The 21441-nt window shown below is 48.8% G+C and overlaps 1 protein-coding gene across 1 annotated transcript in view; it reads left to right on the top strand.

Annotated features, from left to right (window-relative positions):
* Positions 1-21441, top strand: part of nomo (nodal modulator) — a 150125-nt gene that overhangs the window by 53117 nt on the left and 75567 nt on the right. Inside the window, exons 8-12 of the mRNA XM_060919051.1 lie at positions 141-281; positions 371-460; positions 571-676; positions 20321-20471; positions 20870-21047. Of these exons, the coding sequence (XP_060775034.1) occupies positions 141-281; positions 371-460; positions 571-676; positions 20321-20471; positions 20870-21047 (666 nt within the window). The remainder of the gene's footprint in view (positions 1-140; positions 282-370; positions 461-570; positions 677-20320; positions 20472-20869; positions 21048-21441) is intronic.

The raw sequence follows: 21441 nt of genomic DNA, 5'->3' as shown, positions 1-21441 counted from the left end.
GATGGATGGATAGACGACCTAAAGCCTCCATGTTCAGGCATAAGAAAATGTATAAAAACATGCATGTTAATATAGATCTGTGATTTGCCTTGCAGCTGGCTCCATTATGATCAGTGTGTGGTGTGATGTTTTTTCTGCAGACTAGTGGCTGTAGCTCCACTCCTGTAGATGGTGCCGGTGCCATGTCAGAAGATTCATCACTTGTGTTTCTGTGTAGTGCTCAGTCACGAGAGGATGGCACCTTCTCCTTTCCATGCTTGCCTAGTGGTGAATACACAGTGGTATGATCATCCTTTTCCCTTGGATCTTTAAGTCACAGAATACTGTAGAAATAGCATCTTGGTACAACTGAACCTGTTTGAAATCCCAGGTGCCATATTACAGAGGTGAACGGATCACTTTTGATGTGGCTCCATCCCGGCTAGATTTCACAGTCGAGCACAACACTTTAAAGTTATTGGTAAAGCCAATGTTGATCACTACTTCTCACTGAATATTACTCTCGGTTGTTGGGAATTCTATTGATCACATCTTTTCTTTTGTTTCTATATTCCTCCCTTTTTTTTGTAGCCAATTTTCCGAGTGATGGGCTTCTCAGTAATGGGAAGAGTTCTGAACAGCCCTGATGGTGAGGGAGTGGCAGGTGCAGTTGTGACCCTTAACAACCAGATTAAAGGTAATGATTATAATTTTATATAAAGAGTCACATTTCAATTCAAGATGGTCAACTAATGTATGTTAATATCTTTTCCATATCCTCCGCAAAGCTTTTAGATTCTTAGTCATAATATTAACCTCACATTCTTCTTGATGTATAAGAATACTAGCAGATATTTTGGCCAATCTGTGGAGACTAAGCCAGAAACCATGAGTGCTAACTCATTTGCATATGTACACTCTCAATACCTTATTAAGACTCAGTGTTTACACTTTGAAATTTTCCTGGTTTAATAACATATCTAAAGATGTATTACTATATTACTCTTTATCATGTCATTAAAGATGAACAAAACCCAAATATAAACTCCTTTATACTGACAGATAATGTCCACAGATAATGGGGACCATTTTGCTGCCTATAAACTCCATCTCTGTTCACTCTATTAATCAAATCTACTTTACATTTAGTGTTTTAACACCTTTTTGTTAAAAGTGGAAAGCAAGAGTTGCAGCACTAAAATGCTGAGACAGAAAAAAAAAATCTAACTAGCTTGACAGTGTGAAGCATATTTGTTTGGTTTAGGAATAATTCCATTTCAAATCATCTCAATTTTTTTTTTAGAAAATTTTACTTGTCTGACCATTTTGAATTTGCTTACTTTATGTAAATAATGTCTGTACCCAAAAACAAGAGTGCAAAATTTTCAGCTTGTATCCTCTTTAGTTTCTGACATTTTATGGAGGTTTTAAAAATGGGATGTAACCTTAAAATTGGAATGTTCCACGAGTCATTTACTTTTGAAGTATTCGTGCTAGATGCTTGAAGTTTTCAAGGATTGTCCTGCACTATGAGAGGTCTTTTTAGCTTCTGAAACAGTTGACCCAGAGTTACATACTGTATTTTGTTTTGGCTTGCTGAATTTTTTTTCCTTGCTTTGGAGTACAATATATCTTCATGCACATCAGAGCTTTTACATTTTATATAGAATACTCATGTTCTAGTATTTAGCAACTATGTGCATGTCTGAAAGAAATCAAATTTCTGATTCATGAGGCATTAAAAATGGAAAAGAAATATTCACACCTATAAATGCATATTGCCTATGTATGACAGTCATCCAACTGGAAAGAGAATGTTTTAATGACTATCTTAAATAAGAAAAAGTTGGGATGGCTTAAGAAATGCAAATAAAAAAAAGCAGTGATTTTTAAATCTACTTAAGATAAACTATATTCATCCCTTGGTGGGGAAATTTACGTGTTCCATCAGCTCACAGATAGAGTCAGGAATAGACAGTAACAGGAAAAAAAAAAGGAGTGCAGTGAAAGTATAAAAAAAGTCATAAAACGAATAAAAAATAGGTACCCTATGGGTACATGTGGCTACTGCTTATGAAATTGTTTTCTGATACCATGTTCTTACAGTAAAAACACAGGCCATGTGTGTAATGTACACAACAAAATAAGAAAGGAACTTAAGAGTAGTATTTCACCTGAAGTAGCAATTTTGCACGAATAAAATACTGGCAACTGAAATAGGAATAGAAATGTTGCACTAGGTAGTGAATGTTATTGCAAAGCATAATATAACTAATGAGGATGGAATGTGTGTAACCAATTAAAAAAAACAAAACAAAACACAGGTGTAGCTTTCCCTAGGTGTGGGTGGAGCACAGAGGACGGCAGGACAGAGATCAGGTTCAACAAATAGTTTTATTGCTTCCACTTTTCAGGGAACACAATCTGTTTAACACAGACACACGCGCACACACACACATCAGGTGTCTGGTTCGGGAGAGATCTCCTCTGCTCTCGCTCTCCCTCCCTAAATAGGGCGCGGTCCCTGGGAAGACACACAAACACAGGTTAATTGCTCTCAGGTGAAGTGATTCTGCCACTTACCTTCCCTGACTCCGCCCTCCTGTCACAGACCGGTGCTTGACCACGCCCCCGCTGCCACATACCCCCACCGCCCGACTCAGGCCGGGCAGCCGTCCGGCCCGCAGCCGACTCCCCCCCTCTTGACGGGAGAGGAAGTCCGCCACGACCATCTGCGCCCCCGGCCTGTGGACCACCTTGAAATTAAAGGGTTGGAGCGCCAGATACCAACGGGTGATCCGCGCGTTGGCATCTTTCATGCGGTGGAGCCACTGGAGGGGCGCGTGGTCCGAACAGAGGGTGAAAGAGCGCCCCAGCAGGTAGTACCGGAGGGCGAGGACCGCCCATTTGATCGCCAGGCACTCCTTTTCAATCGTGCTGTAGCGCCCCTCACGCACTGACAGCTTCCGGCTGATGTATAGGACCGGGCGATCCTCCCCCTCCACCTGCTGGGACAAAACGGCCCCCAGCCCTCTGTCCGACGCATCCGTCTGTAACATAAAAGGGAGAGAGAAGTCAGGGGAGTGTAAAAGTGGCCCCCCACACAGTGCAGCCTTTACCTCCGAGAAAGCCCGCTGGCACTGCTCCGTCCACTGGACCGGATCTGGCGCCCCCTTTTTAGTGAGGTCAGTCAGCGGGCTGGTGACGTCCGAATAATTAGGTATAAACCTACGATAGTAGCCAGCCAGCCCCAGGAACTGTCTCACCCCCTTTTTGGTCTTGGGCCTCGGGCAGGCCGCAATCGCTGCTGTCTTATTAATTTGGGGACGCACCTGCCCGTTGCCCAAGTGGAAGCCCAGATACCGTACTTCCACCCGCCCAATCGCACACTTCTTTGGGTTGGCCGTGAGTCCCGCCCGTCTCAGCGACCTAAGGACGGCCCTCAGGTGTTGCAGGTGCCGCTGCCAGTCGTTACTATAAACGATAATGTCGTCCAGGTAGGCGGCCGCATAGGTGGCGTGGGGCCGGAGGACCCGGTCCATCAGCCGCTGAAACGTAGCGGGCGCCCCAAACAGCCCAAACGGAAGTGTGACGAACTGGTGTAAGCCGAACGGTGTGGAAAAGGCCGTTTTCTCCCGGGATAATGGAGTCAAGGGGATCTGCCAATATCCCTTCGTTAAATCCAGTGTCGAGTAAAAGCGAGCCGTGCCTAGTCGATCGAGCAGCTCATCAATACGAGGCATTGGGTACGCGTCGAATTTAGACACCGCGTTGACTTTTCTATAGTCCACACAGAACCGGACCGAGCCGTCGGCCTTGGGAACCAAGACCACCGGGCTGCTCCAGTCGCTGTGGGACTCCTCGACGATGCCCATTTCGAGCATGGCCTGAAGTTCTTCCCGAACCACCTTTTTTTTGTGTTCGGGTAGTCTATAAGGGCGGCTATGCACTACCACCCCCGGGGGTGTCTCTATGTGGTGTTCTATGAGGTTAGTGCGACCGGGCAGGGGCGAGAACACATCCGAAAACTCGGCCTGCAACTGGGCGACCTCCGTGAGTTGGGTCGGGGAGAGGTGGTCTCCACAGGGGACCGGAGAGGTACGTGATGCCAAATTCCCTTTTTGAACCTCCGGCCCCAGCTCCGCCTTCTCCGGAACTACCGACACCGACGCCACGGGGACCTCCTCGTTCCAGAGTTTGAGCAGATTGAGGTGGTAAATCTGTAGCGCCCCACCCCTGTCTGTTCGCCTCACCTCATAGTCGACGTCCTCGACTCGCCGTGTGACCTCAAAGGGTCCTTGCCACTTGGCGATTAATTTGGAGCTCGACGTGGGCAAGAGTACGAGTACTTTATCTCCCGGTGTGAACTCTCTAAGGCGCGTACCCTTGTTGTACAGGCGGGCTTGCCGTTCCTGGGCCTGCCGCAAATTCTCCTGAGTTAGGTGGGTGAGCGTGTGGAGTTTTGCGCGCAGGTCCATAACGTACTGAATTTCATTCTTACTTTGTGAAGGTCCCTCCTCCCAATTTTCCCGCAGCACGTCCAGGATGCCGCGCGGCTTACGCCCATATAATAATTCGAACGGGGAGAACCCCGTGGAGGCTTGAGGGACCTCTCGCACTGAGAACAGCAAGGGTTCGAGCCACTTATCCCAATTACGTGCGTCCTCACTTACGAATTTCTTAATGATATTTTTGAGGGTGCGGTTGAACCGTTCTACTAAACCGTCCGTTTGTGGGTGATACACACTGGTGCGGATCGGCTTAATCCCCAATAACCCATACAGTTCGCGTAGTGTTCGTGACATAAACGTAGTGCCTTGATCAGTCAGAATCTCTTTCGGGATTCCAACTCGGGAGATGACGCGGAAGAGTGCCTCTGCAATACTGCGTGCTGAGATATTGCGCAGAGGCACTGCTTCCGGGTATCGCGTTGCATAGTCCACTAGAACTAATATAAAGCGGTACCCTCGTGCTGACCGATCTAATGGCCCGACGAGATCCATCCCAATTCTTTCAAACGGGGTCTCGATTAACGGTAGAGGGCGCAATGGCGCTTTTGGAATGGCCGCTGGATTTACTAACTGGCATTCGCGGCATGCCGTACACCACCTACGGACATCGCCGCGAATCCCCGGCCAATAGAATCGGGCCATTATTCGGGCTAGTGTTTTATCCTGCCCTAAGTGTCCAGCCATGGGATTAAAGTGAGCCGTCTGGAATACCAATTCCCGGCGGCTCTTTGGAATTAAAAGCTGCGTGACTCGCTCTTTAGTTTGAGTGTCCTGCGTCACTCGGTATAACCTATCCTTCATAATCGCGAAGTAGGGGAAGGACGGGGTGGCGTTCGGCGGGAGCGTTTGACCATCGATTACTCTCACTTGGTCAAACGCATGCCGCAGAGTCTCGTCTCGCGACTGCTCCAATGGGAAATCCGCGAGGGATTCCCCAATAGAGAGAGGAGGAGCCGGTGGCTCCTCACCCTGACGCGGAGATGACGTAGACGGCTCTGCGACAGCTGCTCCCGCCAAAACGACACCGGGACCTCCCCCTGTCAACTGGCAGGACCCACTCTCTACTAGGCGCGTCATTAAACCCCGAAATCCCGGCCAATCAGTCCCCAAAATTAACGAGTGGGTAAGGCGAGGATTAACCGCCGCCTTCACTATAAATTTTTCCCCTCTGAAAATAATATGGACCGACACCAAAGGGTAGCTGTGAACATCCCCGTGCACACACAAAACCTTCACCCCTTGTGCTCCCCCCAATGCCTCGTTTTGAACCAGGCTTTGGCGAATTGAGGTCTGATTACAACCAGAATCCACCAATGCCTGATATGTAGCCCCTTGGATACTCACCGGTATGCGATATGCTCCGGCCCGATCGAGGGCGGCCTCTGGCGCGTCGGGGATCCGAACCACCGCGCCCACTTCCATTGCTGTGCACTGCTGTTGAAGGTGGTCCGGTTCCCCGCAGCGCCAGCAAACCGGCCCGGGCTTCCCCTCTGCACCGGTGCTCTGGGGCTCACTCACCTGAGGTGGGGGAGAGACAGACACAGAAGGGAGAAACGGGAGGGCACCGCGGGTGCGGCGGGCCGGCAGGGGTGGTGCCGGCCCCCGCCTCCGCGGTGGGGGAATGGGGCGAGGACGGGACACAGAAGGAGGGGAGAGAGAGAGAGAAAGAGAAGAGGAGAGAAGAGATGTCGACATCTGCTGTCCTGCCGCCGAGACAGCCGCCAGATGATCCTCCGCCAGCTCGACTGCCTGATCCAGCGACGCCGGGCGGTGGCACTGGACCCACTCCACGGCTCCTGCTGGTAAGCGGGCGATGAACTGTTCCAGTACCACCTGATTGACGATTCCCTCGGCGTCGCGATCTTCGGCCCTCAGCCACCGCCAGCAGGCGTCCCGGAGCTGCTGGCCGAACGCGAACGGGCTGCCGACTTCCTCCATCCGCAGCGCGCGGAAGCGCTGGCGCTGCTGCTCCGGCGTGCGCCCCACGCGCTGAAGGACAGCCCGGCGAAGGTCGGCGTAGGCCAGCCGGCGATCGGCGGGGAGCTGTAGTGCAGCCAGCTGCGCCTCTCCCGTCAGGAGGGGGAGGAGGCGCGCCGCGCGCTGCTCCATCGGCCACCCCGAGGCTTCAGCGACCTGCTCGAATAACGTGAAGAAAGCCTCGGGGTCATCCTGCGGGCCCATCTTAGTTAAGGTGAGGGGAGACGGGCCCGCGGCCGGAGCGCTGGTGGGCCCCGCCGACGCGAGGAGACGCCGGAACGCCTTGCGATCTTCTTGCTGGGCCAGCACCAGGGCATCGAAGCGCCGCTCTTGTTCCTTTCGGAGTGTGACGAGCGCCTGGTTCTGGCTTTGCTGAGCCGTGGCGAGGGCGTGGACCAGGTCGGTGAACGGGGAGGATTCCATGGGGCTGCTGGGTTGGTGCTCCATTTCCTGGGTTTCGGCACCACTGTAGCTTTCCCTAGGTGTGGGTGGAGCACAGAGGACGGCAGGACAGAGATCAGGTTCAACAAATAGTTTTATTGCTTCCACTTTTCAGGGAACACAATCTGTTTAACACAGACACACGCACACACACACATCAGGTGTCTGGTTCGGGAGAGATCTCCTCTGCTCTCGCTCTCCCTCCCTAAATAGGGCGCGGTCCCTGGGAAGACACACAAACACAGGTTAATTGCTCTCAGGTGAAGTGATTCTGCCACTTACCTTCCCTGACTCCGCCCTCCTGTCACAGACCGGTGCTTGACCACGCCCCCGCTGCCACAACAGGCTATGGACATAATTGTACACAACAATTGAGAGTGAGACATGAATAAGAAAATACTTGCAAATGAAAAGGATCTTGTACCAAATAGTAATATTGTTGCACAGCATAAGTATAATATGGTGATGATGTGGATAAAGTGAGGAAAAGGTGATGGTGACTGTAGCAGTTCGGGTGGGTGGAGCACAGAAAGACGGCAGGCTAGAATTCAGTCTAACAAAACTCTTTATTTTAGCTTTTCAGCTTTAACCTATTCATACATGCACACCAGTCGTCTGGTTGGGGAGAGAGCCTCCTTCCTCTGCTCTCTCTCTCTCCTCATATAGGGCGTGGTCACTGGGGAAGACACACAAAGACAGATTAACCAACATCAGGTGCAGTGATTCTGCCACTTACCTTCTCTGACTCCACCCTCCAGTCACAGACCGACGCTTGACCACACCCCCGCTGCCACATGCCCCCGCTGCCACATACCCCCACCGCCCGACTCAGGCCGGGCAGCTGTCTGGCCTGCAGCCAACTCACCCCCCCCCCCCCCCCCCCCGACGGGAGAGGAAGTCTGCCACGACGATCTGCGCCCCCGGCCTGTGGACCACCTTGAAATTAAAGGGCTGGAGTGCCAGATACCAATGGGTGATCCACGCATTGGCATCCTTCATGCGGTGGAGCCACTGGAGGGGCGCATGGTCCGAACAGAGGGTGAAAGAGCGCCCCAGGAGGTAGTAGCGGAGGGCGAGGACCGCCCACTTGATCGCCAGGCACTCCTTTTCAATGGTGCTGTAGCGCCCCTCACGCACTGACAGCTTCCTGCTTATGTACAGGACGGGGCGGTCCTCCACCTCCTGGGACAGAACAGCTCCCAGCCCTCTGTCGACGCGTCCGTCTGCAACGTAAAGGGGAGAGAAAAGTCAGGAGAGTGTAACAGTGGCCCCCCGCACAGTGCAGCCTTCACCTCAGAGAAAGCCCGCTGACACTGCTCCGTCCACTGGACCGGATCTAGTGCCCCCTTTTTAGTCAGATCAGTCAGTGGGCTGGTGATGTCCGAATAATTAGGTATAAACCTACGATAGTAGCCAGCCAGCCCCAGGAACTGTCTCACCCCCTTTTTGGTCTTGGGCCTCGGGCAGGCTGCAGTCGCTGCTGTCTGATGCCCCTTTTCCACCAAATCAGTTCCAGGGCTGGTTCGGAGCCGGTGCTGGTTCACAACTTGTTCAACTTGCGAGCCAGCTGAGAACCAGTTTGCTTTTCCATAGCTCGCGGGGCTAAGCAGAGCCACGTCATTACATCGCTGCATACGTCAGTTACGTCGCTGTATACGGAAGTTACGGCGCTACGTTTGCATAAACCTTGGCGCGAATATCAAAGCAAAAACAACACAGAAGAAGCAGCAGCGGCAACAACAACAATAATAAATTACTTCGCGTTTGTACAGCTGCGGCTTCTCGTCGATTAAAAATAGCGATCTTTCGCAATCTTGTTATTGTTGTTGGTCTTAACAACTCCCCCCCCGCTGACGTAAGCGGTTCTTTCCTCTGGCCCAGCAGAGAGTTGGTGCTAGCCTGGAACCAGTTTTTCTGACCCCAGAGCCAGTTCTTTGTCAGTGGAAACAGAAAACCCGGTTCCAAACTAAGCACTGGCCCCGAACCAGCCCTGGAACTGCTTTGGTGGAAAGGGGCATTATTGATTTGGGGATGCACCTGCACATTGCCCAAGTGGAAGCCCAGATACCGTACTTCCACCCGCCCAATCACACACTTCTTCGGGTTGGCTGTGAGACCCGCTTGCCTCAGCGACCTAAGGATGGCCCTCAGGTGTTGTAAATGCCGCGGCCAGTCATTACTATAAATAATAATGGCGTCGAGGTAGGTGCCATGGAGGCGGAGGACCCTATCCATAAGCCGCTGGGACGTAGCGGGCGCCCCAAACAGCCCAAAAGGAAGTGTGACAAACTGGTGTAAGCCGAACGGTGTGGAAAAGGCCGTTTTTTCTCAGGATAATGGAGTCAAGGGGATCTGCCAATAACCCTTTGTCAAATCCAGTGTCGAGTAAAAGCGAGCCGTGCCTAGTCGATCGAGCAACTCATCAGTACGAGGCATTGGGTACGTGTCAAATTTAGACACTGCATTGACTTTTCTATAGTCTACACAGAACCGGACCGACTCGTCGGCCTTGGGTACCAAGACCACCGGGCTGCTCCAGTCACTGTGGGACTCCTCGACAATGCCCATTTCGAGCATGGCCTCGAGTTCGTCCCGAACCACTTTTTTCTTGTGTTCGGGTAACCTGTAAGGGTGGCTGTGCACTACCACCCCCGGGGGTGTCTCTATGTGGTGCTCTATGAGGTCGGTGCGGCCGGACAGGGGCGAAAACACGTCTGAAAACTCGGTTTGCAACTGGGCGACCTCCATGAGTTGGGTTGGGAAGAGGTGCTCTCCACAGGGGACCGGAGAAGTACGCGATGCCAATGTTCCCTTTTTGAACCTCCGGCCCCCAGCTCCGCCTTCTCCAGAACCACCGACACCAACGCCACGGGGCCCTCCTCATTCCAGAGTTTGAGCAGATTGAGGTGGTAAACCTGTAGCACCCCACCCCTGTCCATTCGTCTCACCTCGTAGTCGACGTCCCCGACTCGCCGTGTGACCTCAAAGGGTCTTTGCCACTTGGCGATTAATTTGGAGCTCGATGTGGGCAACAGTACGAGAACTTTATCTCCCGGTGCGAACTCCTTAAGGCGCGTACCCCTGTCGTACAGGCGAGTTTGCCGTTCTTGGGCCTACCGCAAATTCTCCTGGGTTGTGTGTGTGTGTGGAGTTTTGCGCGCAGGTCCATAATGTATTGAATTTGATTTTTACTGGGTGAAGGTCCCTCCTCCCAATTTTCTTGCAGCACATCTAGAATGCCGCGCGGCTTACGCCCATATAACAATTCGAACGGGGAGAACCCCGTGGAGGCTTGGGGGGACCTCTCGCACTGCAAATAACAAGGGTTTGAGCCATTTATCCCAATTACGTGCGTCCTCACTTAAGAATTTTTTAATGATATTCTTGCGAGTGCGATTGAACTGTTCAACTAAACCATCCATTTGTGGGTGATAAACGCTGGTGTGGATTGGTTTAATACCAATAACCCATACAGTTCGTTCAGTGTACGTGACATAAACGAGGTGCCTTGGTCAGTCAGAATCTTTTTCGGGATTCCAACTCGGGACATGACGCGGAAGAGCGTTTCCGCAATACTGCGTGCTGAGATATTGCACAAAGGCACTGCTTCCGGGTATCGTGTTGCATAGTCCACCAGAACTAAAAGCGGTACCCTCGTGTTGACCGATCTAATGGCCCGACAAGATCCATCCCAATTCTTTCGAACGGGGTCTTGATTAATGGGAGAGGGCGCAAAGGCACTTTTGGAATGGCCGCAGGATTTACTAACTGGCATTCGCGGCACGCCGTACACCACCTACGGACATCGCCACGAATCCCTGGCCAATAGAAGCGGGCCATTAGTCGGGCTAGTGTCTTATCCTGCCCTATGTGTCCAGCCATGGGATTAAAGTGAGCCGCCTGGAATACCAATTCCCGGCAGCTCTTTGGAATCAAAAGCTAAAGACTTGCTCTTTAGTCTGAGTGTCCTGCGTCACTGGGTATAACCTATCCTTCATAATAGAAAAATAGGGGAAGGATGGGGTGGCATTTGGCTGGAGCGTTTGACCATCGATTACTCTCACTTGGTCAAACGCATGCCGCAGAGACTCATCTCGCGATTGCTCTAACGGGAAATCCCCAAGGGATTCCCTGAGAGAGGGAGGAGGAGCCTGCTGCTCCTCACTCTGACGCGGAGATGACATAGACGGCTCTGTGACAGCTGCTCCCGCCAAAGCGACACCGGGACCTCCCCCAGGACCCACTCTTCACTAGATGGCTCATTAACTCCCTGAATCCCGGCCAGTCAGTCCCCAAAATTATCGAGTGGGTGAGGTGAGGATTAACCGCCTCCTTTACTCTAAATTTTCCCCCTCGAAAAAGAATGTGGACCGACACTAAAGGGTAGCTGTGAACATCCCCGTGCACACACACCTTCACCAATTGTGCTCCCCCCAGTGTCTCGTCTTGCACCAGGCTTTGGTGAATTGAGGTCTGATTACAGCCAGAGTCCACCAAAGCCTGATATGTATCCCCTTGGATACTCACCGGTATGCGATACGCTCCGGCCCAATCGAGGGCGGCTCCTGGCGCGTCAGGGATCCGAACCACTGCGCCCACTTCCATTGCCGAGAACTGCTGTTGGAGGTGGCCTGGCTCCCTGCAGCGCCAGCAAACCGGCCCGGGCTTCCTCTCTGCACTGGTGCTGTGGGGCTCACTCACCTGGGGGGGGGAGACAGACACAGAAGGGAAAAACAGGAGGGCACCGCGGGTGCGACGGGCCAGCTGGGGTGGGGCCGGCCCCCACCTCCGCAGTGGGGGAACGGGGCGAGGACGAGACACAGGAGGAGAGGGAGGGAGAGAAGAGGGAAGAAGAGGATGTCCACTGTCCTGCCGTCGGAACAGTCGCCAAATGGTCCTCTGCCAACTCGATGGCCTGATCCAGCGACGCCGGGCAGTGGCACTGGACCCACTCCGCGGTTCCCTCTGGTAGGCGGGTGATGAACTGCTCCAGTACCACCTGATCGATGATCCCCTCGGCGTCGCAGTTGTCGGCCCTCAACCACTGCCAGCAGGCGTCCTGGAGCTGCTGGCCAAACGCGAACTGCCCGCCGACTTCCTCCAGAAGCAGAGCGCGGAAGCACTGACGCTGTTGTTCAGGGGTGCGCCCCACCTGCTGGAGGACGGCGCAGCGAAGGTCTGCGTAAACCGGTCGGCGGGGAGCTGTAGCGCGGCCAGCTGCGCCTCGCCCGTTAGCATGGGGAGGAGGCGCGCCGCGCGCTGTTCCACCGGCCAGCCCGAGGCCTCCGCTGCCTACTCGAAGAGCGTGATGAAGGCCTTGGGGTCGTCATGCGGGCCCATCTTAGTGAGGGTGAGGGGAGAAGGGCCCGCGGCGGTGGAGGTGGTGGACCCCGTCGACGCGAGGAGGTGCCGGAACGCCTGTCGGTCTTCTTGCTGTGCCAGCACCAGGGCCTCGAACCGGTGCTCCTGCTCCTTTCAGAGGGTGACTAGCGCCTGGTGCTGGCTCTGCTGGGCCGTGGCGAGGGCGTGGACCAGGTCCGCGAAGGGGGAGGACTCCATGGGGCTGTTCTTTTTCCTGTGCTCGATCCCCGGGTTTCGGCACCGCTGTAGCAGTTCGGGTGGGTGGAGCACAGAAAGACGGCAGGCCAGAATTCAGTCTAACAAAACTCTTTATTTTAGCTTTTCAGCTTTAACCTATTCATACATGCACACCAGTCGTCTGGTTGGGGAGAGAGCCTCCTTCCTCTGCTCTCTCTCTCTTTCTTTCTTTCCTCATATAAGGCGTGGTCACTGGGGAAGACACACACACAGATTAACCAACATCAGGTGCAGTGATTCTGCCACTTACCTTCCCTGACTCCACCCTCCGGTCACAGAGTGACGCTTGACCATGCCCCTGCTGCCACAGTGACATTGAGAAAACAGTGCTACATTATGCCAGGCTGTCATTGAAAAGTCTGGCAGCAGTTGGGATGAAAGACCTGCAGTAGCGTTCCTTCTTGTACCGTGGGCGCAGCAGTCTGCTTCTGAAGGAGCTACTCAGAACGCCAACAGTTTGTGTAGGGGGTGAGAGGTGTTGCCCATTATTGACATTAGTTTAGCTAACATACTCCTCTCACACACCTTTTAGAGGGCAGTCCAGGAAAACGCAGCCCTTTTCACCAGCTTGTTAAGCCTTTTCCTTTCTCTCCCTGAGCTTCCACATCCCCAGCAGACCACGGTGAAGAAGATGGCTGATGCTACCACAGTGTTGTAGAATGTCCTCAGCAGTGTCTTGCACACTCCAGAGGACCTCCGTCTCCTCAGCAGGTGGAGACAACTTTGGCCGTTCTTGTACAAAGCATCTATGTTGGTAGTCCAGGCCAGTTTATTGTTTAGGTGAACACCCAGGTATTTGTATTCCCTCATGATCTCCGTGTCTGTACCCAGGATGTTCACTGGTGTAATCTATGACACTCACCTGTGGAAATCGACCATCAACTCCCTTGTCTTCCTGGCATTGATGTGGAGGTCATTTCCACACCAGTTGACAGTCATTGATGACCTCCCTGTATTCCTGTTCATTCCCCTCTGACACACATTCAGCAATGGCTGTGTTGTCCGAGAACTTCTGGAGATGGCAGGTGCATGTTTTATATATCTGAAGTCCGAGGTGTACAGGATAAAGGGGGGGGGGAGTACTGTACCCTGGGGGGCTTCTGTGCTGCAGATTACTATGTCAGTGGGTCCAATTCCACATTCACAAGGGGTCTGAGGTGATTGAGGATGATCCTCTCTATAGTCTTAATCAGGTGAGAGGTCAAGGCTACAGGTCTAAAATGGTTTGGTTCCCTGGAGTGCGCAGTCTTTTGGAACCGGAACCACACAGGAGGTTTTCCACAGGACTAGAACCCTTTTCAAACTGAGGCTCAGGTTGAAGATGTGCAGAATCACTTCACAGGATTGGTTTACACAGTCCCTTAGCAGTCTGGAGCTGATGCTGTCAGGACCTGTAGTTTTCCTTGTTTTGTTGTTCTTGAGCTCCCTTTTCACCTGATTAACTGTTATGGAGAGGCTGCAGGAGGGAGGGGTGATGGGTGGCTCTGAATGTAGTAGGTGGGGGAAGGGAGGTAGTGGGGGCAAAATCCAAACCTGTTGAAAAACAGGTTCAGTTTGTTTGCCCATTCCAGGTCTCCAGATTCAGGACCCCTCCCACTGTCTTTACTGTGGCCAGAGATGGTTTTCAGGCCCCTCCGCACCTTTCGTGTGTTCTGTTGCAGGCGTTCCTCCAGCTTCCTCCTATAGCACTCCTTGCTCTTTCTTATCTCCCTCTTGAGCTCCTTCTGCAGTCTCCTCAGCTCTTCTTTGTCCCCAGATCTGAAGGCCCTTTTTTCCCCTCATTCAGCAGGGTTTTCAGGTCAGGAGTCACCCACGGTTTGTGTCCTGGTCAGCACAGTGCTCTCCACACAGAAATTAATGTAGTCTGTGATGCAGTGAGTAAGACTGTCAAGGTCCTCCCCATGTGGACTACACAGCACTTCTCAGTCTGTGGTCTCAAAACAATTCCTCAGTCCTATGCTGCTCTCCTCCGACCATTTTCTCACACACCTAGTGGTGGTGGTGGGGGGTTGGTTGTTCACCAGATGAACCAGATCACTAGATGAACCAGGTTGTGGTCGGAGTAGCCCGGGGGGGGGTAAAGGGGTGATGAGCTGTATGCATCTTTGATGTTTGCATGCAGTAAGTCCAGTGTCTTATTGTCCCTGGTATAGCAGTCAACATACTGAGTGAAAGTGGGAGAGTGGAGGACAGGGTAGCATGAATAAAGTCCCCTGATATTAGGAGGAAGGGTTGTGGGTGGGATGTTTGCAGCTGTGGTATTAGTGTGTAAAAGCTCACAGGCTGCTGCGGCATCGGCCACCAGCAGGATGTACACAGTTATCGTGATAACATGCGGGAACTCCCTTGGGAGGTAGTACAGCCGAATGCTAACAGCTAGCAGCTCAATGTTCCATGTGCAGTGCTGCTCTTTAACACTAATGTGCCCGGATTACACCAACTCTCGTTCACAAACATCGCTGCTGCCCCCCACGCCCTTTCTCTTACCAGTCTCATTCATTCTCGTGTCTGCTCTCACGAGTTGAAAACCATCCAGAGCAGAGGTGCACAAAGTATCTAACTTCATTACTTAAGTCAAAGTACAGATCATGCTGGTCAAATGTTACTCCAATACAAGTGAAAGTTGTCCAGTCAAAATTTTACTTAAGTTAAAGTACTGAAGTACTTGCTTTTAAAAATACTTGAGTATCAAAAGTGCATTTTATGTCAACGCATTGTTGTATTATTGCTACAACGCTTACAAAACCTAATGCCTCTGAAGCAACCGACTGGATTTACAAAATGAACGCATGCTGTGCCATCATGGTGGTTTAACGTTAAGCTAGCTAGTCAGTGAAGTGCCACCCAACATGCTAGCAAACTCTTTTCAAACTCTAAATCATATTGGGTAGCTAATGTTACGAGAAAACATTGTTTATTTGGCAAGATTATGCTAAAACATTTCTGAATGGACTTCAGATAAGTTAATGTTATTCATGTTAGCATAACTTCGTTTTTACATGCTAACTAACAGTGTCCAAGTTAACTAGCTGTGTGTTGACGTTAGCCACGGGCAAGGCTATGGTATCTTTGCAGGAAAATCCATAGAAAGTCATTTGACTAACCAGACTGCATAGCTATTGCAACATTATGGCTAGCTCTAAAAGCACAGACAACTTCATTACAAGCATTCTCTTGGAATAAAACTTTTACATACCTCAATGTGCTTCTGCAGGTTGGATGGCGAGTTTTTGTAGGCTGTGATGTGGTTCGTTTTAGGCCAACATTTAAAACAAAATGAATCTTTAGTCCTTTCAGAAAACTGAAACATAGGTTCTAGGTATAGCCATGGGTGTGTGCATTCCCCAGAAGAACTGCCTCCTTCCATTCTGCCATCAACTGATCATGTTCAAATAATGTTGCTGAGAAATCACTGAACTTTGATTTTATACAGTCTATAGATGTCATGTGACCCTAGTGATTACTGATAGGCTGTCTCGGTGTCACCTGCAGAGAGGAAAAAAAAATAGTCACGTTTTAGAAAAGAAAAAACATCCACTTTCAAAGCTGCTTCATAGTAATGAGTAACGATGACCTTGATAGAAATGTAGTGGAGTAAAAAGTATGATATTTATCTTCCATATGTAGTGAAGTTAAAGTCATAAGTTTCCAAAAAAATTACTCAAACTACAGATACTCAAAGTGTACTTAAGTACAGCACTCAAGTAAATGTACTTCATTACTGTCCAACCCTGATCCAGAGTGATAAGTGAATCTGGAGTGAGTTCGTTCCACCAGCTCTCTGTGAGGCACATGATGCTGCACTCCAGATACTCCCTCTGCAGCCTGGTAAGCGCTGTGAGCTCTTCCATCTTATTAGGGTCTTAAACAAAAATCTTACGTTCCCCGTAATAAGATGGCATGGATGGTTTATACCGTCTTTTCCTCTCATGGCGCTTAACTCCAGCTTTGCATCCCCTTGTCCTCCTTATTTCCACGGGGATCTTGTGTTTCACCTCAGGGAATATCCTCGTGCTGCACAATGCTATCAGCTGATCACGGGTGCAAACAACTGAGCCATGACTGAATGGCTCTCCTAATGTTGTTTTAAAAAGTTCCCAAAACAAGTAAAAAACACAAGTAGTCTCACCAAAAGCACATCCATACTAGCATGTGAACGAGTAAGGGTAAGTGCTAAGAAGGGTACGACTAAAGACCATAAAAAGAAAACAAAAATAGTAAGAAAAGTAAGAGCTGCTGAAACTGGCGGCTGCTCACGCAGCGCTGGAAGTTAAAGTTAAATACTTTTGACTGACTTGTATTTCATTGCAGACACTATGAACCCAAGATATTTCATGTTTTTTGTCTGGTCAACTTCATTTCATTTGTTAAAGTGCATATTCTGGGCCAATTTCGGTTTGTTTGTTTGTTTGTTTGTTTGTTTGTTTGTTTGTTTGTTTGTTTTATATGAAAGTATGTCCCTTTACACACTCATCCAGAAGGGTAATTTTGCACAAGGCCATCTGTCTACAGCAGAAAAAAAATAAAATAATAAATGCGTCTGGAAAAATCTCAAGGGAGTCTGGAGCCAGATTTGTGACATCATCTGCGGAAGCGTGAGCAGGCTGCACGAGCTTTGCACGGTTTAAGTGCACAGCCTGTGTAGACCAAGCGCTCCCATTTCTCTCTCATTGTCCGGTCTTTTGGAAAATGATGAGTACTAATCCCATCAAGATTGGTGTTGCTACACCCTCCTACGATACATCTGTTAACCATTTTAATAATTACGCGATAACATTGAAGAAATTTGCAGAAAACCACCAGGTCGTTTTCTCATAAACAAACCAGCGCTGACGTAGGATTCAGACGGAGGCGTCCCGCAGATGACGTCACGAAAATCAATGTTTGCCGGGAAATTCAAATGCCAAGTTTTTTCAGAGGTGGACCAATTCGCCTCAAATGGCTTGATTTCAACTGAATTTTTCTGGTATTGTGCAAGGTAAAAAAATATTGCAGAGAATGCAGAATGTTACAGATATTTGACCAAAGTTTAATATAAAATAGGAGAATGACATTGATCTTGCTCCTGAATTTACCCATGATATGCACTTTAATATACATCCGTTCCTGTGTTTCAGGCCTGTAACACATTCTACAAAAAGTTGGGTTGAGGATAATTTAGGGCTAGTAATAAGAGATAAAACAATTAAATAATGATGTGATTTGGAAGAAGTGATGCCAACAGGTGACTGTAATCATGATTTGGTACAAAATCAATATCCAGGAAAAGCCTCATCTTTGGAGATCCTTGGCTGATCTTTCCTCCTCAGTTTATCAACAGATGCATGAGAAAATAATTGAAGTGTTTAAAAGCAATGTACCTCAAAGAAAGATGTGAAGGGATTTGGATATTTCACCCTCTATGGTGCATATCATCATTAAATAATTCAAAGAATGTGGAGGAATATCAGTGTGTGTAAAGGGCAAGTGTGCATGCCTAAGCTGAACACCCGTGACTTCCGATCCCCCAGACAGCACTCCCAAGAGCAGTCATTCATCTATAACTGATATATCCACATGGATGGATGGATGGAGAATACTTTTATTTATCCTCAAGGGGAAATTCAAATATCCAGCAGCTCCTTTAAAAAACAATCATTCCACCAGTTATAACCAAGAAACTAAATAGACAGAACAAATAATGATTAAAATAAATAAATAGAAAGTGCAAGATGGGGGAGGGGGTTAGAGGGCATTAAAAAGTCTTATTGCAGTGGGGATAAAGGACCTTCTAAACCACTCAGATCTGCAGTGCAATGAGAGGAGCTGCTGGCCACTGCTGCTCCTCTGCCCAACAAGGAGGCTGTGGAGAGGGTGTCTGCTGTTGTCCATTATAGCTTTCAGTTTGTTCAATATACCCCTCTCCACCCCAGTTCTAAGTGAGTCCAGCCTCCTACCAAGCACTGAGCTGGCTTTTTTTCACCAGCTTGTCCAGCCGCTTGGTGTTTTTGTCCGTTAGACTACACCCCCAACCCACAGCAACATAAAAGAGAACACCGGCCATCACAGTGTGATTAAAATATATGCAGCATCTCATCACACGCATCAAAGGACCTCAGCCTCCACAAGAAGAAGAGGCAGCTCTGCCTCTTCTTGTAGAGAGCATCACTGTTCAGGGACCAGTCCAGCTTGTCATTCAATAGGACCCCCAGGTATTTGTAGGAGTCCACCACCTCAATTTCCTGTGCTTGTATTGAGGCTGGGAGATGGGGTGGCCTACATCTTGTTTTTAGAGGTATTAAGGTGACACTTTCTTTGACTATCGTGATTATTGCACTTACATAAATCATTTTGTAGAATGTTGGTTTGTAATAAAACATGGCGTGTTTAATAAATACGTGCTTAATAAATTTGGTGCGGTGAAGCAAAGCTTGCTGTAGTATGATTTAGAGCCCCCATACTCAAATAGCGGCCCCCGGGCCATTTTAGGCCCCCGGGGGGGGTCTATTTCTGGCCCGCGAGCTGTTCTGTGTGTTTTTTTTTTTTTCGTTTTTTTTTTCAATCGCGCTGTCCGCTCTTATTTTGAAAGAGCGCCCCTCGCGCTGCGACGAGATGTGAGGATTACCTCCATGGCAACGATAAACAAATAGCAAGGCTAATCTAAGCCCTCGCAAAACTCCAGACAGTCAGTTTACCGGCTGTAGCCACAATGGCATGCTCGAAGTTTGCACCAAAAAGAAAACTGGACAGTGAGAACCGCCAATTCCAACCAGAATGGACATAAAGGTTTGCGTTCTTTCTTCCACCGTCCAGCACTCAACCTTTGTGTTTAATCTGCCAAGAAAGTGTCGCGGCAATAAAAATGTCCTGCACTGCAAAATGAGCTCATTGACCTGCAGGAGAACATTGCACTGAAGGAGGCTCAGTGTGACGTCATCACCTTCTGGTCAAAGCTGGTAACTGCGGCCAATTTCCCTCTGCTCAAGAAGATGGCTATTCACATCTTGACCATGTTTGGGTCAACATACCGTTGTGAATCCGCGTTCTCCACCATGAACATTGTCAAAAACCAATACCGCAACCGGCTCACTAATGAACATACACATCAGTGTGTCTCCCTGGCTATCACACCATTCAAACCAAGGTTCCAAACATTGGCCAAAGACACACGAGGCCATTTCTCCCATTAAGCAATATTGAGAGTGTGAGTTAGTTCTTGAGTTTGTTAACCAAAGCACAGAAAATGGGCAGCTTGAAGGGTATTTGTTTTGGATTATTAACAGGGTAATGTTTTATTCAGTTATTTATTTGTTTTATTTATTTTATTCAGTTTTTTATGCCCAAATGAAAAATATATTTTTATTTTAGGTAGGCCCTAATACTGTTGTGTTCAATGACAAGGAAATGTTAAAATAAATGCGTTACATTATTATGGCATGTATCATACAATATCTCAATAAATGGCCCTTTGAGTAAATGGAAAAAAAAATGTGGCCCCTCATCATTTCTATTTGAGTACCCCTGATTTAGAGGGAGTCCAGAGGGGAGGCCATTGCAAGATGTTTAGGGAGTCAAAACCAGACATGTAAAGAGGAGAACCACTAGAGTAGAGAACTTGATAGGGTTAAAAAAAAAGGGTAGCTGTTAATAGACAAATGCATTTTTAATCTGCCAGTCAGAGGCGAGTTAACTGCTTGATCATGCAATATGAATGACAGCCTTAATTAAGACACTTGTATCCAGAATTATGAAGAGTAACTGACTTCTATGCCTGTCTCAGCAGGATTACATATTTTAAAAAAAAATCTTTGCCTGTCCTTTGTTGTTGTCCACAGTACTAACTAGAGAGGATGGTTCATTCCGATTGGAGAATATGACCACTGGCACCTACACCATCAACACTCATAAGGAGCTCATGTTTTTCGAGCCGATCACAGTGAAGATTGCACCTAGTACCCCTCAACTGCCTGACATTATCACAGCAGGGTAAGGCCTGGATGGATTTTCATGGAATATTGATTAATGGGGGGGGGGGGGGGGGGTTAGTATCAGTCTTCTCATCTCCCTAGTACATGATTGAAATAATAGTCAACTACTTATATACAATATAGTATTGTAGGGAGCAGGGCTACAAGGGTTGTAATCTTATTATAGCAAACATGAGAGCACAGAAGTAGAAATGTATACTACTTTGATTTAAATAAATGTAGAAATAAAATTAAGATCTCAAATTCTAGCCAAAAAAGGTCATAAAATCAAGTTACAAAGTATTCAGTGTGGTACTGACCAGATATCAAGCTAATGTTGATTTAATCATTTTGAATTTGAGTATACTGCATAGGGTGGTGTGGCTGTAAATGTGTTCCTTTTTTGATTATTTTCAGTTTCAGCATGTGTGGTCAAATCTCCATTGCTCATATACCAGAGGGTATAAAACATCTAGGGCGCTATAAAGTCATGCTTTCAAGCCAAGGACATGACCAGCCTCTGATCCGTGTGGTTGAGAGCAACCACCAGGGAGCATTCTGCTTCCAAGCCAAACCAGGAGACTACAGTGTACAGGTATTACAGCTTTCACATGCAGTCTTGCAAAAGTATTCATCACCCTTGGTGTTTGTCCTGTTTTTGTTGCATTACAAGATGGAATTAAAATGGATTTTTGCAGAGTTGGCACCATTTGATTTGCACAACATGCCTACAACTTGAAAGTTGCAAATTGTGTTTATTGTGACACAAACAATAAGATGGGGGGGGGACGAAATCTGGAGTGTGCATAGGTATTCACCCCCTTTCGTATGAAACCCCTAAATAAGAGCTAGTCCAACCAATTCACTTCATAGGTCTCATAATTAGTTGATTAAAATCCACCTGTATGCAATCAGTATCATGTCACATGATGGCTCATTTGATCATATATTTCATGTTAATTTGTGCGCTGTAAGCAATAAATTATTAT

Source organism: Neoarius graeffei, chromosome 4 (genome assembly GCF_027579695.1).
Source record: "Neoarius graeffei isolate fNeoGra1 chromosome 4, fNeoGra1.pri, whole genome shotgun sequence".
Classification (NCBI taxonomy): domain Eukaryota; kingdom Metazoa; phylum Chordata; class Actinopteri; order Siluriformes; family Ariidae; genus Neoarius; species Neoarius graeffei.
The sequence above is the reverse complement of the archived record's forward strand: the minus strand, read 5'-3'. Positions and strand labels throughout refer to the sequence as shown.